Source organism: Uloborus diversus, chromosome 5, assembly GCF_026930045.1.
Source record: "Uloborus diversus isolate 005 chromosome 5, Udiv.v.3.1, whole genome shotgun sequence".
Lineage (NCBI taxonomy): Eukaryota > Metazoa > Arthropoda > Arachnida > Araneae > Uloboridae > Uloborus > Uloborus diversus.
This window is the reverse complement of record NC_072735.1, coordinates 164,672,898-164,687,242: the sequence shown is the minus strand read 5'-3', so window position 1 is coordinate 164,687,242 and position 14,345 is coordinate 164,672,898. Positions and strand designations below refer to the sequence as shown.

Below are 14,345 nucleotides of genomic sequence, written 5' to 3'. Positions count from 1 at the left end.
TCAGGCTAAGGTCACTTAATATTAATACAGTCGATCCTCGTTAATTCGAACACGATTATAGTGAACTACTGCTAAAGCGAACTACATTTGCGATCCCTGTCCTTCTGTTGAAAATCACTTAACACACCTAACATTTTTTTTTTCGGATAAAACGAGCTACTGTTGAGACAAATTCACTTTGAAGGTCCCTTTGAGTTCGTTTTAACGAGGTTTGACTCTATAATCGTTTGACAGAATTCTAATAACCTGTATACCCCCTGACCCCCTAAACTCTTTGACCGGATATGAATATCGTACATTAGGGGTGCTCTTAAGGAATTTGTAGGGAGAGTAGAAGAGAAAGCTTCTGCGTAGAGAAAGTATTGTTTGTCGGTTCGTTGGTAAATAGTCTGCAAATCTACAAGTACGGTTATTTTTCCGTAGCTTATCACTGCTATTTTATTCACGATGTCTTCTCTCCCAGAAACTCATTTACAAGTTTCTTTGCCTCCATCTTCAAAAAAGCAAAATTTGCCTCCTACAAGAGCATCTTTGTCCCCATACATTTTAAGAGCGCATTATCAGGTATTAAAGTGGCGTCTTGCTGACCAGCAGCACCCGAAATCACCATCACCGTTAGACTTCGGATGGGAAAAGAAAGACAATTTCTAGGCTTCAGTTATATGTATACAGTCGGACCTCCATATATCGAACTTCCACACATCGAAATTTTCTATATATCGAAATTCCAGCACATTTCCATGTTCATTACATAGAAAAAATGTTTCTATATATCGAAATTTCTCTCGAGACATTCGTAGATTTTTTTTTTTCCACTTTAGACTGTTTGTCCCACGAAAAATGAAGGTTAGGGGAGAAAATTATGTTCACTAAAGGTTGCTATGAAACTCATAAGGAATCTGGAGTTGAGGGGTGTGTGGATAGGTTGTTATTCCGTTCTGGAGTTCTTTAATTCCCTCTAGTTCATTTCAAATCTTAGTTCTAACCAGTAACACTAAAATCAGTTTCAAGTTATCGCTTTTGTCTGTTGATTATTATTTTCAGTCTTTTTAGCTTCAGTAAAAATCATTCAGTTTAAGTAGATTGGTTTTTTACTTTTCTCTCGATTACATTGTCAAAACGAAAATACCCTAATGTTGCGGATCAAGTTGAATTGCCGAAGAATGAAGATGTGTGAAGCCGCAAAAGTGTAATTTCTGTTAATTTTTAAATTTTTAACTTTTTCATCCGATGCTCGTAAATATTAAAAATTGGGTTTCATACACGAAAATTAGCTTTAATTTTAATATTTTAGGAGATTTTTATGATAAAAACAGATTGTTTCTATGTATCGAAATTTCTATATATCGAATTTTTTCCCGGCAATTTGCTACTTCGATATATGGAGGTCCGACTGTACTTCCTTGTGCGCCTGAATCCATCTTGAAACTAGTTCGATGTAGCTGTGTAAAAGGCAAATGCATTGTTTCATGCAAATGCAAATCTCAAAACACATTTCATGCACTGAACTTTGTGTGTGTGGAGGTGATGGGACTTATGTGAAAAGCATCCCCCCACCCCTCCCCAGCCAACAAAGTGATATTGATGACACTTCAGATGAAGAACTTTAAGTGAGGACTGTTTGTTTACTTCTAAATCTATATTTTTGAATTAAAATCAGAGTTTAAATAAATTATTCATTACTTAGGTTAGAGTACATAAAATGTAAAAAATAAAATCCTCCTTGCTTCCGATATGAAGTAATCGAAGTTGTAAATTTTTTCTACATTAAAAAATAAATAAAAATGCTTCTTATAACACCAAAACACGTGTATGTAAATAATTTTACAGGTTGTTTTGGAATAAAAAATGTGATTTTATCGTACAAGCTTTCCAAAATATTTTTTAAGTGCTATTGGTTACTAAAAAAGTTCATAAAATCAGTATCAAAAGTCGAAAATAGCAAAATAAATAACTTATTTTATATAAACAATTTGCTTTTAAATTTGAAATGTAATAGTATTAAATTGTTAAATATGTAATATAAGTTGAAAACATTTCATAATATGCCTCAAAATTGAGTTAAAACCGAAAATTTTCATCGACATCTAGTGCAGCCGCCATCTTGGATTAATGACGTCACACAGGCCGTCTGACACAAATTCAAGCAAAACACCCGGTGAGGCATAGTTACATAGGATATAAGGAATGCATTAAAATTGGTCTCACAATTTCCTCACGAAATTTCCCACGGAATGTCTTTTTCATTAAGTATGCAACTGGACTATTAGTAAAACGTGCTCAAAGTATCATTAAATAATACTAAAAACATCTGCTTTCTTTGGACTTAGCTGTTTTGCTTTATTTTGTTAATACAAATCTAACAGAATCTGCCTTCTGAAAGATACCATTTTCAAAACTCTGGACACTGTAATCCATAACAATTTTCTGTTTTTTTATATTCAAAGAATGTTTTTTTTATAATGTTTTCTTTTCTAGATTCATTTTTACCGAGCATGAAGATAATTTTGACAGCAGACGATACTTAAATAAAAATATTACTGGCCGTAGAATGAAATGCGGTTTGTTTGCCTGAAAGAATTAGATATGAATATTTTACATGCATTTCATTTATAGAATTGCATTTTAAATAAACATTTAAATAGAAAAAGCTGAATATTTACTTTAACAATTATGCAAAGTTGTATTAGTTTTTATTATCAACCTGTATCAACTATTCAACGGTAAACTAATTTTAATATTCTGTGTTACAATAAGCTGCTACATTGTTAAATATGCTGCTTTACTAAGGTACAAAAGTCGTATCTACAAAAAATACTAAGGAAAAAAGTGGTAACTGCGCAGATACCACTTTAAAGGCTTAGTATTTGTCATTTACGTTCAAATTGCCTTAGCAAACTACACAAACTGTGCAGTTACGACTTTTTTCTTAAAGCTTTTTTTAACATTTCGCGTTCACAAATCGCCAAAAAACTTGACATTTAGGTAAATTAAATTACTAACGATCACCTGGTGACTATAACTCAATTTTGATAAAATGTGCAGATACCACATCTGTGCTTAGCACGGCAGTATAGACCTCCTTGTCCATATAATAGTTTTTAAAACTAAATTCCTGCTGAAATTTAACTACGCATTACATAAAGAATTTTGTTTGTGTCAAAAATTCTACAAAAAAAAAAAAAAAAAAAAAAGTTTTATTTACTTTGGGGACATTAAAATAAAGATTTATTCCATTGAAGCATTACAAACTTCATTATTCTCAAAATTTAAATTTGATTTATAAATTTTAATTGTAAATGATTGCAGAATATAATGCTTCCTCTTTTTTTTAAAATAAATTTTAGTATCTGTCTTGGACAATATTCAATTTTTTTGCAACTGCTCGGTATTGGCGGAGTATCTGATCAGAATTTGGCCGAGTACCGAGTACTCGGCAAATTGGCCGAGTAGTTACCGAGTACTCGGTACGTCTCTAATTTACAACAAAACTGCTAGAGAAATTAAATGTTTCTCAATTTGTGGCATTTTTTATGCTACGGCTGTTAATTTAAGGGGTCATTGAGCACCCTCTTAAAATTTGAGTATGAAGCCAAAACTTTTACAGCATAATACTATTAGTAAGTCTAAAAAATGGGGGGGGGGGAGGTGGATAATGGGTTCTAGCTGAAAAAGTTTTTTTTTTTTACCATCCTAATATACGGCCATTCCACAAAAAAGAAGTCACTTTGTCTGCACGTAACGGTTCATGTATTTCATTAAAAAGTAAATTATTAAAAGTTAAACTCTTGCTCGAGGAATCCCACATACTTGTTAGGCAGTAAAATTTTGTTCATCATCCTTTATTATTTTTAATGAAATATATGAAGCGTCACGTGCAGGACAAAATTACCGTTTTTCATGGAATGACCCATAGGCTTTTTACTTTTAACTTAGGATAGCACACAAATGTGAATGAGACGCCAAAAATTTAACAACAATGACCATAACAGCAAAATGTGATTTTTAGTTTTTGATTTTTTAAAATACAAAACTACATTATGAGAATAGAACATCATTACAATGCCACACCAAGTTATAAAGACAAATTTGAAAATGGTTGGTCGTTAAGAGCATGAACCAATACAGTATATAAATTAAATACGTACGTTATATTTTTTAAAACGTACTTCATTTATAAAAGTAAAAGAAGCATTTTTCGCTTTTAAGTGATTTATTCAGCGTAAGTTAGGAAAAATAGGTAATAGTAAAGCACTAAAGATCAGTTCTCTGCAATGGTTCTAAGACATCAGCAGGTTCGTCATTTTAAAATTATTTGCGCGTGTGTGTGCGGGGGGGGGGGGAGGGGGGCAAAGGGTATGAATTCAATACATTTGACAGGAAAAAACAAAATATATACACAAGAGCTAGTCTATTTTCAATAGTTCCGTGAAATTGAATTTTTCGTTTTGCAGCTTGAGGAAAACTGTGTACAATTCTACTCTGAGAATGTTGTGACAAACATGAAGTTATGAAAAATTAAGGATAAAGCTATGGTGATTCTATGGCAAAAAGGTGCACTTCTTCAAGCCGAAAAAACAACGATTGAAAGAATTGAATTTGACCGCTACTCAACAGTCAATCGCAATGAGATATTTGAACGTTTGAGTCGTAATTTTTTGACTTCAATTACTTTTAGATGATACATGCCAACGGAAAGAAAGATTCAAATGTTTAACGATATATACAACCATGTTCAAAAAAAAAATGAGCTGTATGAACAAGATGTTATACTTAGTTGATATTTTAAAAACTTACCCTCATTTTGAGTAACAGGCCGAAATGTCAAAGAGCGCGGTTCAAAATCAAGATATTTTCTTCCGTCAAAAGTTGATTAGGACACAAAAACAGGAATCCTGATGCTCTGGAAACACAAAGATGGTTTCCATGTGCAATCTTCAGTAAAATTCAAATTCGCGCATTACACTAAAAAGGTTCATAACTTGAAGCTACATCCAAATTAGCGTTCGAAGACTTAGAAATGTAGAAGAAACAGAAAATGCAGCCACATCGCCAGTTTGGCGACTTTGTGTAGAGATGGGAGCAAAATAATAGAATTGAAAATGTGAAAAGTTTTAAAATTCCCCATATGACCAGGGCCTACGAGAGAACATGTTAGCCTAGACGGAAACTAGTGGCCCGTTCTTCGAGGAGGTCGACTCAGAATTGGGAGTAGTACAAATTTGGCAAGTTTTATAAGGGGGGGGGGGCGCCCAGCAGGGGCGTAGCTAAGGGGGGGGGGTTTGGGGACAAAACCCCCCCCCGAAACGTTAGTTTCAAAAAAAAAAAAGAGAAAAAGAAGAGAGAAGAGAAAGAAAAAAAAAGAAAAGGAAAAAATTCCAAGCGATTATATATATATATATATATATATATATATATATGTATGTATATATATATATATATATATATATATATATATATATATATATATATATATATATATATGTAAAAGAAGTAACCCCCCCCGAAAGTCGGGTCTAGCTACGCCACTAGCGCCCAGCGACCAAACTGAGAAGGGACTCTTATAACTTCATAGTCCCCCCTCCCCACGTGCTTCCTGTCGATTTAAAAACACAATTGATAAACGTAAAATTTTGTACATTATTCAAAACAAAGGGGGTGGGGAGGGGGCACGATTTTTACCAAAACATAGGCAAATTGAAAGTTTTTGTTTTTGTAAAGAAGAATAGGCAAAGGATTTTTCATTTCTTTCATATAGTTACATAGGCATATTTTAGAATGGGAGGGGGGGGGGGGGAGGGGTACCACTGTCCGGAGAAACAAGGGACTAGACAAAAACCAGGAGAAGGTTGTCCCAGGTGATCCCGTTGGAGGTGTTCGGATTAGCGTTCGTTTTTTATGCGCGATTGCAGGAATCGCGCTAATCCCATGTACAGGTTTATGTATACAACTATTTGAAAATTCAAGTTAAACATAAAAGTTTATTCAAGTAGGTTAGTTAAAATTTGTGGATTTGCAATACCAAAGTTTAACTTTACCTAAGTTAAGTAAACTAACAAAATGAGATCTAAATGTGGTGAAAAACATCATAATGGTAAGCCTGGCTCGTCATATCGGATTATCTCGGGGAGGGGTGGGGGCAAGGAACTCGATGCAAGTTTTCGATGGGGAAAACAACAAAATCCCATTCCATTCCACACAATTATGTAAAAACGGAACCAAATGTGACTTCTAAGTCAAATTCATGCAATCGTAGGAGGGTATTGGGAGTTTTTTAGTTCATGGGCAAGGGGGGGGGGGGGGTCACGTATTTCATGTCATTAACAAAACTTGAGTTATGTACGTGCAAACATTATTATAACAAAGAAAAAAAAATTACAATGGGTTTTATTGCGTTTTAAAGAAAGCTATGTTGCAGGATTCAGTATCTGCACTTGAGGCGTGCAGATACTGAATCCGTAGTAATTGGCGTAAATGTAGGTTTATGCAAAATAACTTAAACTTTACAGGGTATCTGCTACATTTCGAGTTTTGAAATCCATGACTTTCTTTGACTTCTGTTTGAAACTTTCCATGACTCACGGAAAGCAATTTTTCTAGAAAAAAAACATTAATTCTTCACAAGAATACCAAAATTAGTATTTTGTGAAAATTAAATTGCAACCATCTGATCTATGCTTTGGACATATGTTAAAAAAAAAAAAAATCAAATGAAAGCGAAATGTAACTAGTTTAGCCGCGATTATCACTAAAAAAGTTTATGCAACAATGACTAGTGATACTCATGAAAAAATTACAGTTATAACTTAATTATTTTGCTATAAAGGATAAACACTTCTGGATCTAAAATATTTGAAAATATTTTTTGTATTCCAATAAATCATACAAAACTTTTTATATACGTAAGAGCTAACATGTGAACAAATTTATTGTTTTTTTCTCCGAAAAATATATGATACACACTAAGTTTTCAATCACTAAAAATACTAAAAAAAAAGTTAATTACAAAATGATTTTTCAAAATGAAAGAAGCTTCAAGCATGCAGTGATAAGGATGTAAAACTACTGATAAACAGTGAAACATTTAAGCTTGGTTTTTATTGCTTTATCTTTTTGATTTGTTTAAATAAATATTTTATTCAATAAACAAATAATAAATCTAAAACTTATTATTTTTTTAAAAGCTGATAGTTTTCTAATATGTGACTAGAAATAATTTAGTAACTTCTAAAATTAAGTTGACATTAAATAAAACAAATAAGTAATCATAAAAAAATAAAATATTAAATTAAAACACTTAATAATTAACTTACCAAATATATTACCGTCAAAGTTTTAGGATAGGCTACAAATATTGAAAAAAAAAAAAAATTCTAATTTGCTTCTTGTCACAATTTCGGACTTTTTAAGAACTTTAGCCTTAAAAATTCCCTGATTTCTGTATTTTATCGATGTCCTAAACGTTCTTAATTAATTCTTTGGATCAATTTTATTTCAAAAATCTTCATTAACTGAAGAGATGGCTGAAAATTAATGATAATTTTTATGAGTCTCTTGAATCAACACTGATGCAAATTACCGTTTTCGAGTCGAATGAGAGCTGCAAAATTAGAAGTCTATAAAGCACTGAGGGAAAAAGTAAAAAATCTAATGATGATTTAAAATTTCATTCCTTTAATATACATATATCAAACTATGTAATGTATCTTCTCTTTACATGAGCCAGAAAGTTTATATTCCGGCAACAGAATCCGGGGGAGTTTGATGTCAATAATCTTTTAATTTTATTTCTAAAAGAACCAACCATTTTCAAATCTGTTATACACTTATTACTCTACACAAGGGTCAAAAGTGAAAATATTTAACCCTTATTAACACCTCTCTCTCTCTTAATATTTTTAAATCTCATTTTTAAAAATATGTTTTATTATATCCTTTTCTTTGCTTAGATTGCACTGCATAAAACAATATGTCAGGAAAATATAACAAAATAAAATTATTAATATACAGATAAATGTACACCTCTCTAAACAATATTATCCATAACAAATATATAAAATTACACAATTTAAAACATCATTATGTTTTTAGTGATGCTACAAGAGATATGTACAACATTTGTTTTCAAAGGAACACAAAAGAAGAATGGAATATTTGTAACACAGGTCAAAGTTAAAAGGATTCAGTTATAGAAATTGATGTGATTTTCCAAAATATTTTATGAAAAATTTATGATCTTGCGATGATTAATCAGTTTAGCTAGGAAAAAATTGCTTTTAAAATTTAAAGAAAAATAAAATCTGTAAAACAAAGTTCATCCAAATAATTTGTTTGTAACTCAACAGGAATTTAACTTTGTATGGATTTAGAGGACTAGGAAGCATTCATTTTCTTTCATAAACTATCATTTTAATTTTTGGGTAATCATTCATTTAAATGCAAGATATTTTAAAAATATTTCATGGCAGTGTATTTCTTTTGTCAAATTTTGGCTAATAAGGCTTACACTCTCTTAATTGTAACTACCTGAAAGGAAGAATTTGAAAATTGTTAATGTTCGTATTTGTATACATTATCAGGCTTTTTTTTTTTTTTTTTTTTGTAAATAAACAAGGAGGAATATAAGAATTAAATTGGGTTTTATAAACCTTGATAAAAATTATAAGATCAGTATTTTCTTTCATCAGTTTAGTTTTATATTTATTGACTCATATGAAAAAAACATTTTCATTTGTGTATGTTTATAAAATAACATTTCCCAACACATGTGTTCAATAATGACATTTTTGTATTAATAGAAAAATCATAAGGGTTAAAACATCCTGAGAAAAAATCTTTGTCAATGAAAATATGAAGCATACAGTAAACTCAAGATAATCCACAGGCCTAAACTACTTTCGTTCTTTAATTTCTTGTTATGTAGATGGATCATTTCTGTGATGTAAGATGAGGTTTCGACCCTTTTTACAATTCACTAATTCCATTTGAATACAGGAAAATCTTTTGCAGGATATGAAAACGAAGAAAGAAGTTTCTGCTCATGACTTAGCAAGATTTTTTGCTGGTGCACAAATTAGGCAGTGAGAAGCAAAGGGATGTAAGTGGACATTTTCAAGTTTTGAGTAAAACACGTTTGAAGTTCTGGTTCTAGTTAGGCTTTCATTGAAAAGATTTGGAAATCATGCTGCATAACAGCACCTACCAGGGCTATTAACTCTTGTCCCATGAACGGAGTTTCCCCTACCATTTGTACTGCATACTTGCCAGCCTTTAAAGAAAAAAAAAACAGGAGATTCCACTAGAGGCCTACAGATGATTCACCAGTGACAGATCTTCAGAACAGAATTATTAAATTATGCTTTTAAATAACATAAATACTAAATTTAAAATGAAATAGGGATTTTTCGCAGATGTAAACTAATTGGTAGCAACAACAAAAATATACTGCAAAGGAAAAACCAAATAATAAGGAGAATTTGCTTAAAGTTTCGTACATTCCCAGTCTCTACCCAAAAAGTAGCTACAAAAATTTAATTACCAAAATCAGAAAAAAATCAACATATAATGAAAATAAAATATAAAATAAGTAGGTATAGGGTAGCACATGTTAAAACAACTTCAAACTTTCAAAATAATTGAAATATTTTCAAGATGCAAAAGGATGGAAATCTGCTGCAATTTTCGGCAAAGCACGTGCTTCGTTGAACATGCAAGGTGGAAAGCTTCCAAAAAATAAATTTTTACTAAACGAGTTATTAATTGGAAAAATTCTTATTCCATTGACATTGGCAGATGATTAGAAAGGAGCGCCATCTATTGAGAAGAAAGTTAAACATTTTGATGATTGACTGAAAAAACGGGGGAAAATCGTAAAAAACGCGAAATCGGGAGATGGAATTAAAAAACGGGAGTCTCCCGTTAAAAACAGTAGAGTTGGCAAGTATGGAATGGTTATCTCCAAATTTTTAATTTTGGCCCATAATCCTTTTACTTCTCATTGTTTCAAATGTCAAATAAAATGTTAGGTATGAATTTAAAATGAGCAGTGAAGAAAATGGTAGGGTACAAAGAAGGTGAGCCACGATGTAACTTTAGCTTTGTTAAAAACCTTATTCAGTATTTAGATATTATTTTTTTAGTAGAAGAGGGTGCATCCAAGTATTGCAAAACATTCTATCTCAATATAAAGAGGAAGTACTTCAATGCACAAAACCAGAAACTATCGACAGATTTTCAAAAGAAATAAACCTACATATTTGTAAGCATAACGTAGAATAATTATTTTATTCCTGAAGTAGTATGTTTATGTCATCTCTTGTATTTATACCTTGTTCACATACATATATATCTGTGTTAATTTGTTCCTTATTTTCATAATTTTATAGATTGTCAGCCAAATTGGGGTATCTGTAATAATTAAGCAAGTTTATTCCGCGGAAAACCAGGAGTTTACCGCATTTGATTTTAGTACAAATTAAAAAAAAAAACAAAGTAAATGCTTCAAATAAAATACCCTTTATTTCCCCAAAATCAAGATAACTGGTATTAAAAAAAAGAAAATTTTCCTTGGTGTATAAACAAATGCCTTTTTAATGTTCTGACACAGAATATGCAACATAATTAACAAAAATGGCAAAACGCAAAAGATTAAGCATGAAACGACAAAGATGGGGGGAAAAATGATACACATGGAAGCTACGGAACAGAAGGCCTTAAAACTCAAATACAAATACTAAGAAAACAAAACAGAACTACTAAAACATAAATCAAAGAACATTTTTTGCTGACGTTCATTATTTACTGGTTTAACACTCATTAACACATTTAACTAACATGGAATGTATGTACTTCAAGACAAAACATGTATAGGAAAAACATTGCACTTGTAACAAAATCGCACATAAAAGAAAAAAAAACACAAATTTAGTAATTTCGAACATAATCATGTGATAGTTTAAAAGTAACCGATGGAAAAGCTCAAACTTTGTTGAATCAAAGTCATGAAGTATATACAAATACTTTACTTTTTATGTTAATTTACAAAAAAAAAAAAAAAAAAAAAGTTGTATTATTTGTTTTGCAAGTAGAATAATCAGTTAAACAATAAGGTTTTAGCACAGATGATATGCTGGCATGCACATGATACCAGTTGCTGGTGTTTGAATTTAGATAAAAATAAATAAAATCTTTTGTATCCACTTACAACACAAGCTTCAGCATGACTAGAATCTTTGACTCCAGTAATAATGGCCTTCTAATGACTTTTCTTTACATTTCTTTAAAAAATTTCCACCTGATTTGTAAAACCGTATCACATTCTCTATTTTTCAAATATTATTTGGTAAAAATCGTTTTGTTTTATCATACAACATAATCAAACATTCAAATTAAGAGGGATTTCTGTTATACAATTTAGACTAAACATGAATTATTTCTGTAAAATAAAATCTGTTATCCAATCAAAAGTTTATTTTAAAATATGATAAAGATATTTAATTTTTTGAAAGCATGTGATGAGCTAAAATACTTTTTTGTATGTATTTTACAAAACAATTCAGATATTTAGAAAAATATTTTTCAATGCTCAAAATTTCGACTACTGCCTTTCCAAGTGAAAATGAAATGCACGTTAAAAAAATATACAACTTATCTAAAAATAAAACTGCAAAGTGAATACATATTTTTAGACACACATAACTTTAAAAAATAGGACAACTGATACGTAATATTTCTTCGTCGTTTCTCCACTCGAAGGTTTATGAACAGCACTTAATCACATTTTCCACCAATGTAAGCTCGACCAAATAATGAAATATAGTGATTATCCATTAGCATAGAGCTCTATTTTACGTTAGTTCAAAATATTTAGCAGACATTGGCATGGTTTGCTCTCGCGACCATGCGTAAAAATTGGCCGGAGGATGAGCCGTGGTGTTTGGCAGCAATATGGTAAAAATGTACTCTAATGTCGACTTTTAATTAATTTCAATAAACCCATGTGACAGGAACCCACTGTGTTGTATTGTGCACTTTCTCTAGAGTTTTCTCTAGAGTCCGAATAGTCTCTTCAATGTCATTGTTCACAATTGTCAAATCGAAGAAATGGCCATAAGCCTGGCGCAAAAGCTCACTTTCTTTGTAGAGCCTCTCTAGAGCTCCATCAATCTGAAAACAGAAGAAAATAAAATCAGCGACAAGAACATGCAACGCACACTCACAAATGCAAAAACAAAATATAATATTCTTTTGATCCATAATTTTTTAAGCAAAGTACAAAAATGGAAAGAAACTAAGTATAGAAAAAGCATTCAAAACGGAGCAAAGTAGAAAGCGGGGGGGGGGGGGGGGGGGGGGGGGGGGGCTAGGGGAATTAAAAAAGCCAAATATAAAGAGAAGGCTGCTTTGCTTATGTTCATGAAGATACAATGTGAGAGTAGTGTATGGAGTTAGCTACACAGCATTGTAATGATCAAAAACTATAATTCAAAACAAATCATAATAGCAAGATACAATAATGTCAAATAATTACATCACATTTAAACCACCAACGAAAACATTTCATTTGGTTTTTCAAAAAGATATTCATTGATGTTTTTAAAATACAATAGCTGTTGGGAGAACAAGTAAGTTTTAAAGCATTTTTTCAAGAAATTGAAAGACTTCTTGTGCAAATATGGTAACAAATTAATAACCATTCAAAATGCAAAGCATCGTTATTCACTACGTTCTCAAATTTTTCTGGCAGTGTATGAATACTCGTGCAATGGAAGAAATAGTAATAATTTAATTTTAAATTCAAATAATTATTGAGTAGCAAATGTTGTATTTTAAAGTTTATTTATATTTATTACTATTAATATTTTTATTTCTGTTTGCCAATGAATAAAAAATAAAACAATTTATTTCTTATATAATATGGGTTTGCAACTTCAATGTATGCTAAAGTTTAAACACCTCTTTCTTATGAATTGATTAAAAATTGGATTTATTTCAAATACATTTTTACTTATTTTGTTTTAAAATTTTATACAAGGAGAATCTTTTTTTTGCTGTAATTCAGTTTCAGGACTACAGTTGCTTTTCTTACACTTGCATCAAGTGTGGGAAAAATGTGTCGGAAAATAAGTAAATAAATAAGTGCACAAAAAGTTTGATATGAAAATTCTTGTTAAAAACATTAATCTCTGCAAATTAAATACATCTGGCTGAGAATAAAAATATCTCAGTTAAATTGTAATTTCTGATTTAATTTCGGATACCTAAAGTCAAATGCGTTAAAAATAGTTCAATAATTTTCAAAAGTAGTAAGTAAAATGAACTTTTCCAGCCATTTGAACAGTAAATATGAATTTTCATTCCAAAACAATACTGCTCAAAAGGTAGAAATTTCTAAGTGAGTCAGCCGTACACCAGAAACTTAAGGGAAGCTGAAAACTAGTTTAACTTAAAAGCATTCTCTCATATGCAATCAAAACTAGTTCTCTCTCCCACCCTCCTCCCCAACAAACAGCTACATAATGCAAACAGATACAAATTTAATTATTTTTTGAATACGCTACTGAATGAATCAACTTTATTTGGAGAATACTAAATTAAATTTAAAAACAAAAATAAATGTATTTCAACACAATGTATCATTCTACTCTCTAATTTATCAAGTGTATTTATAGGAAAATAATAAATAAAATATTACATCTTGCATATTTCCTAGGGAAGGGGCTGCAATGAAAACAGTGTATGGAGTGTACTCAGCAGTCCGTAAAATTTTCAAAGCCTGAAAAACAAGAGTATCTTTTATTACTTGAACAATTCACAAAAGTCAAACGCTAAAGGTGCAAAAGAATGAATAATGCACCTCAATGGAAGATGTAATTGAAAGTACAGTAAAACCCCTCCTAACGGACACCCCTCTTATGCGGATAGTTTTTAATTCCCCGATTCAGTGGCAAATAACATTATTAAACTCCTGTCCTGCGGACACCCCTCTATCAAAGACAAAAAAAATTTGTACCGTTAGTGTCCACATTATAGGGGATTTACTATATTTGAAATGAACAATTACAACACTCACAGCATCCATTTTCTGTGATACACAGTAAACAACACTGAACTCATCAAATTTTTGCATTTATCAATCGCAAATTGAAGAGTACAATCTTTTTAATACATATTTCGACAACGCAAACAATGTTCACTAGTGAAAATTGTAAATATAAAGCGTAGAAAAGTATATAATTCATTAATGGAATTCTAATATAAAAGATGGGAATTTTGAGTTGGAAAAATTATCATTAGAAATAAAACTTCCTGGTTGTAATTAATGATTTAGACATCTACATGTAATT

At 31.0% G+C, this 14,345-nt stretch overlaps 1 protein-coding gene across 1 annotated transcript in view; it reads right to left on the bottom strand.

Moving 5' to 3' along the window:
- Positions 1-10,547: 10,547 nt before the first annotated feature.
- LOC129223244 (peripheral plasma membrane protein CASK-like) overlaps positions 10,548-14,345 on the bottom strand; it is a 166,874-nt gene continuing 163,076 nt past the window's right edge. Inside the window, exons 11-12 of the mRNA XM_054857809.1 lie at positions 13,694-13,774; positions 10,548-12,165 (exon numbers count right to left, since the gene is read on the bottom strand). Coding sequence (XP_054713784.1) covers positions 11,986-12,165; positions 13,694-13,774 — 261 coding nt within the window. The 3' untranslated portion in view covers positions 10,548-11,985. The remainder of the gene's footprint in view (positions 12,166-13,693; positions 13,775-14,345) is intronic.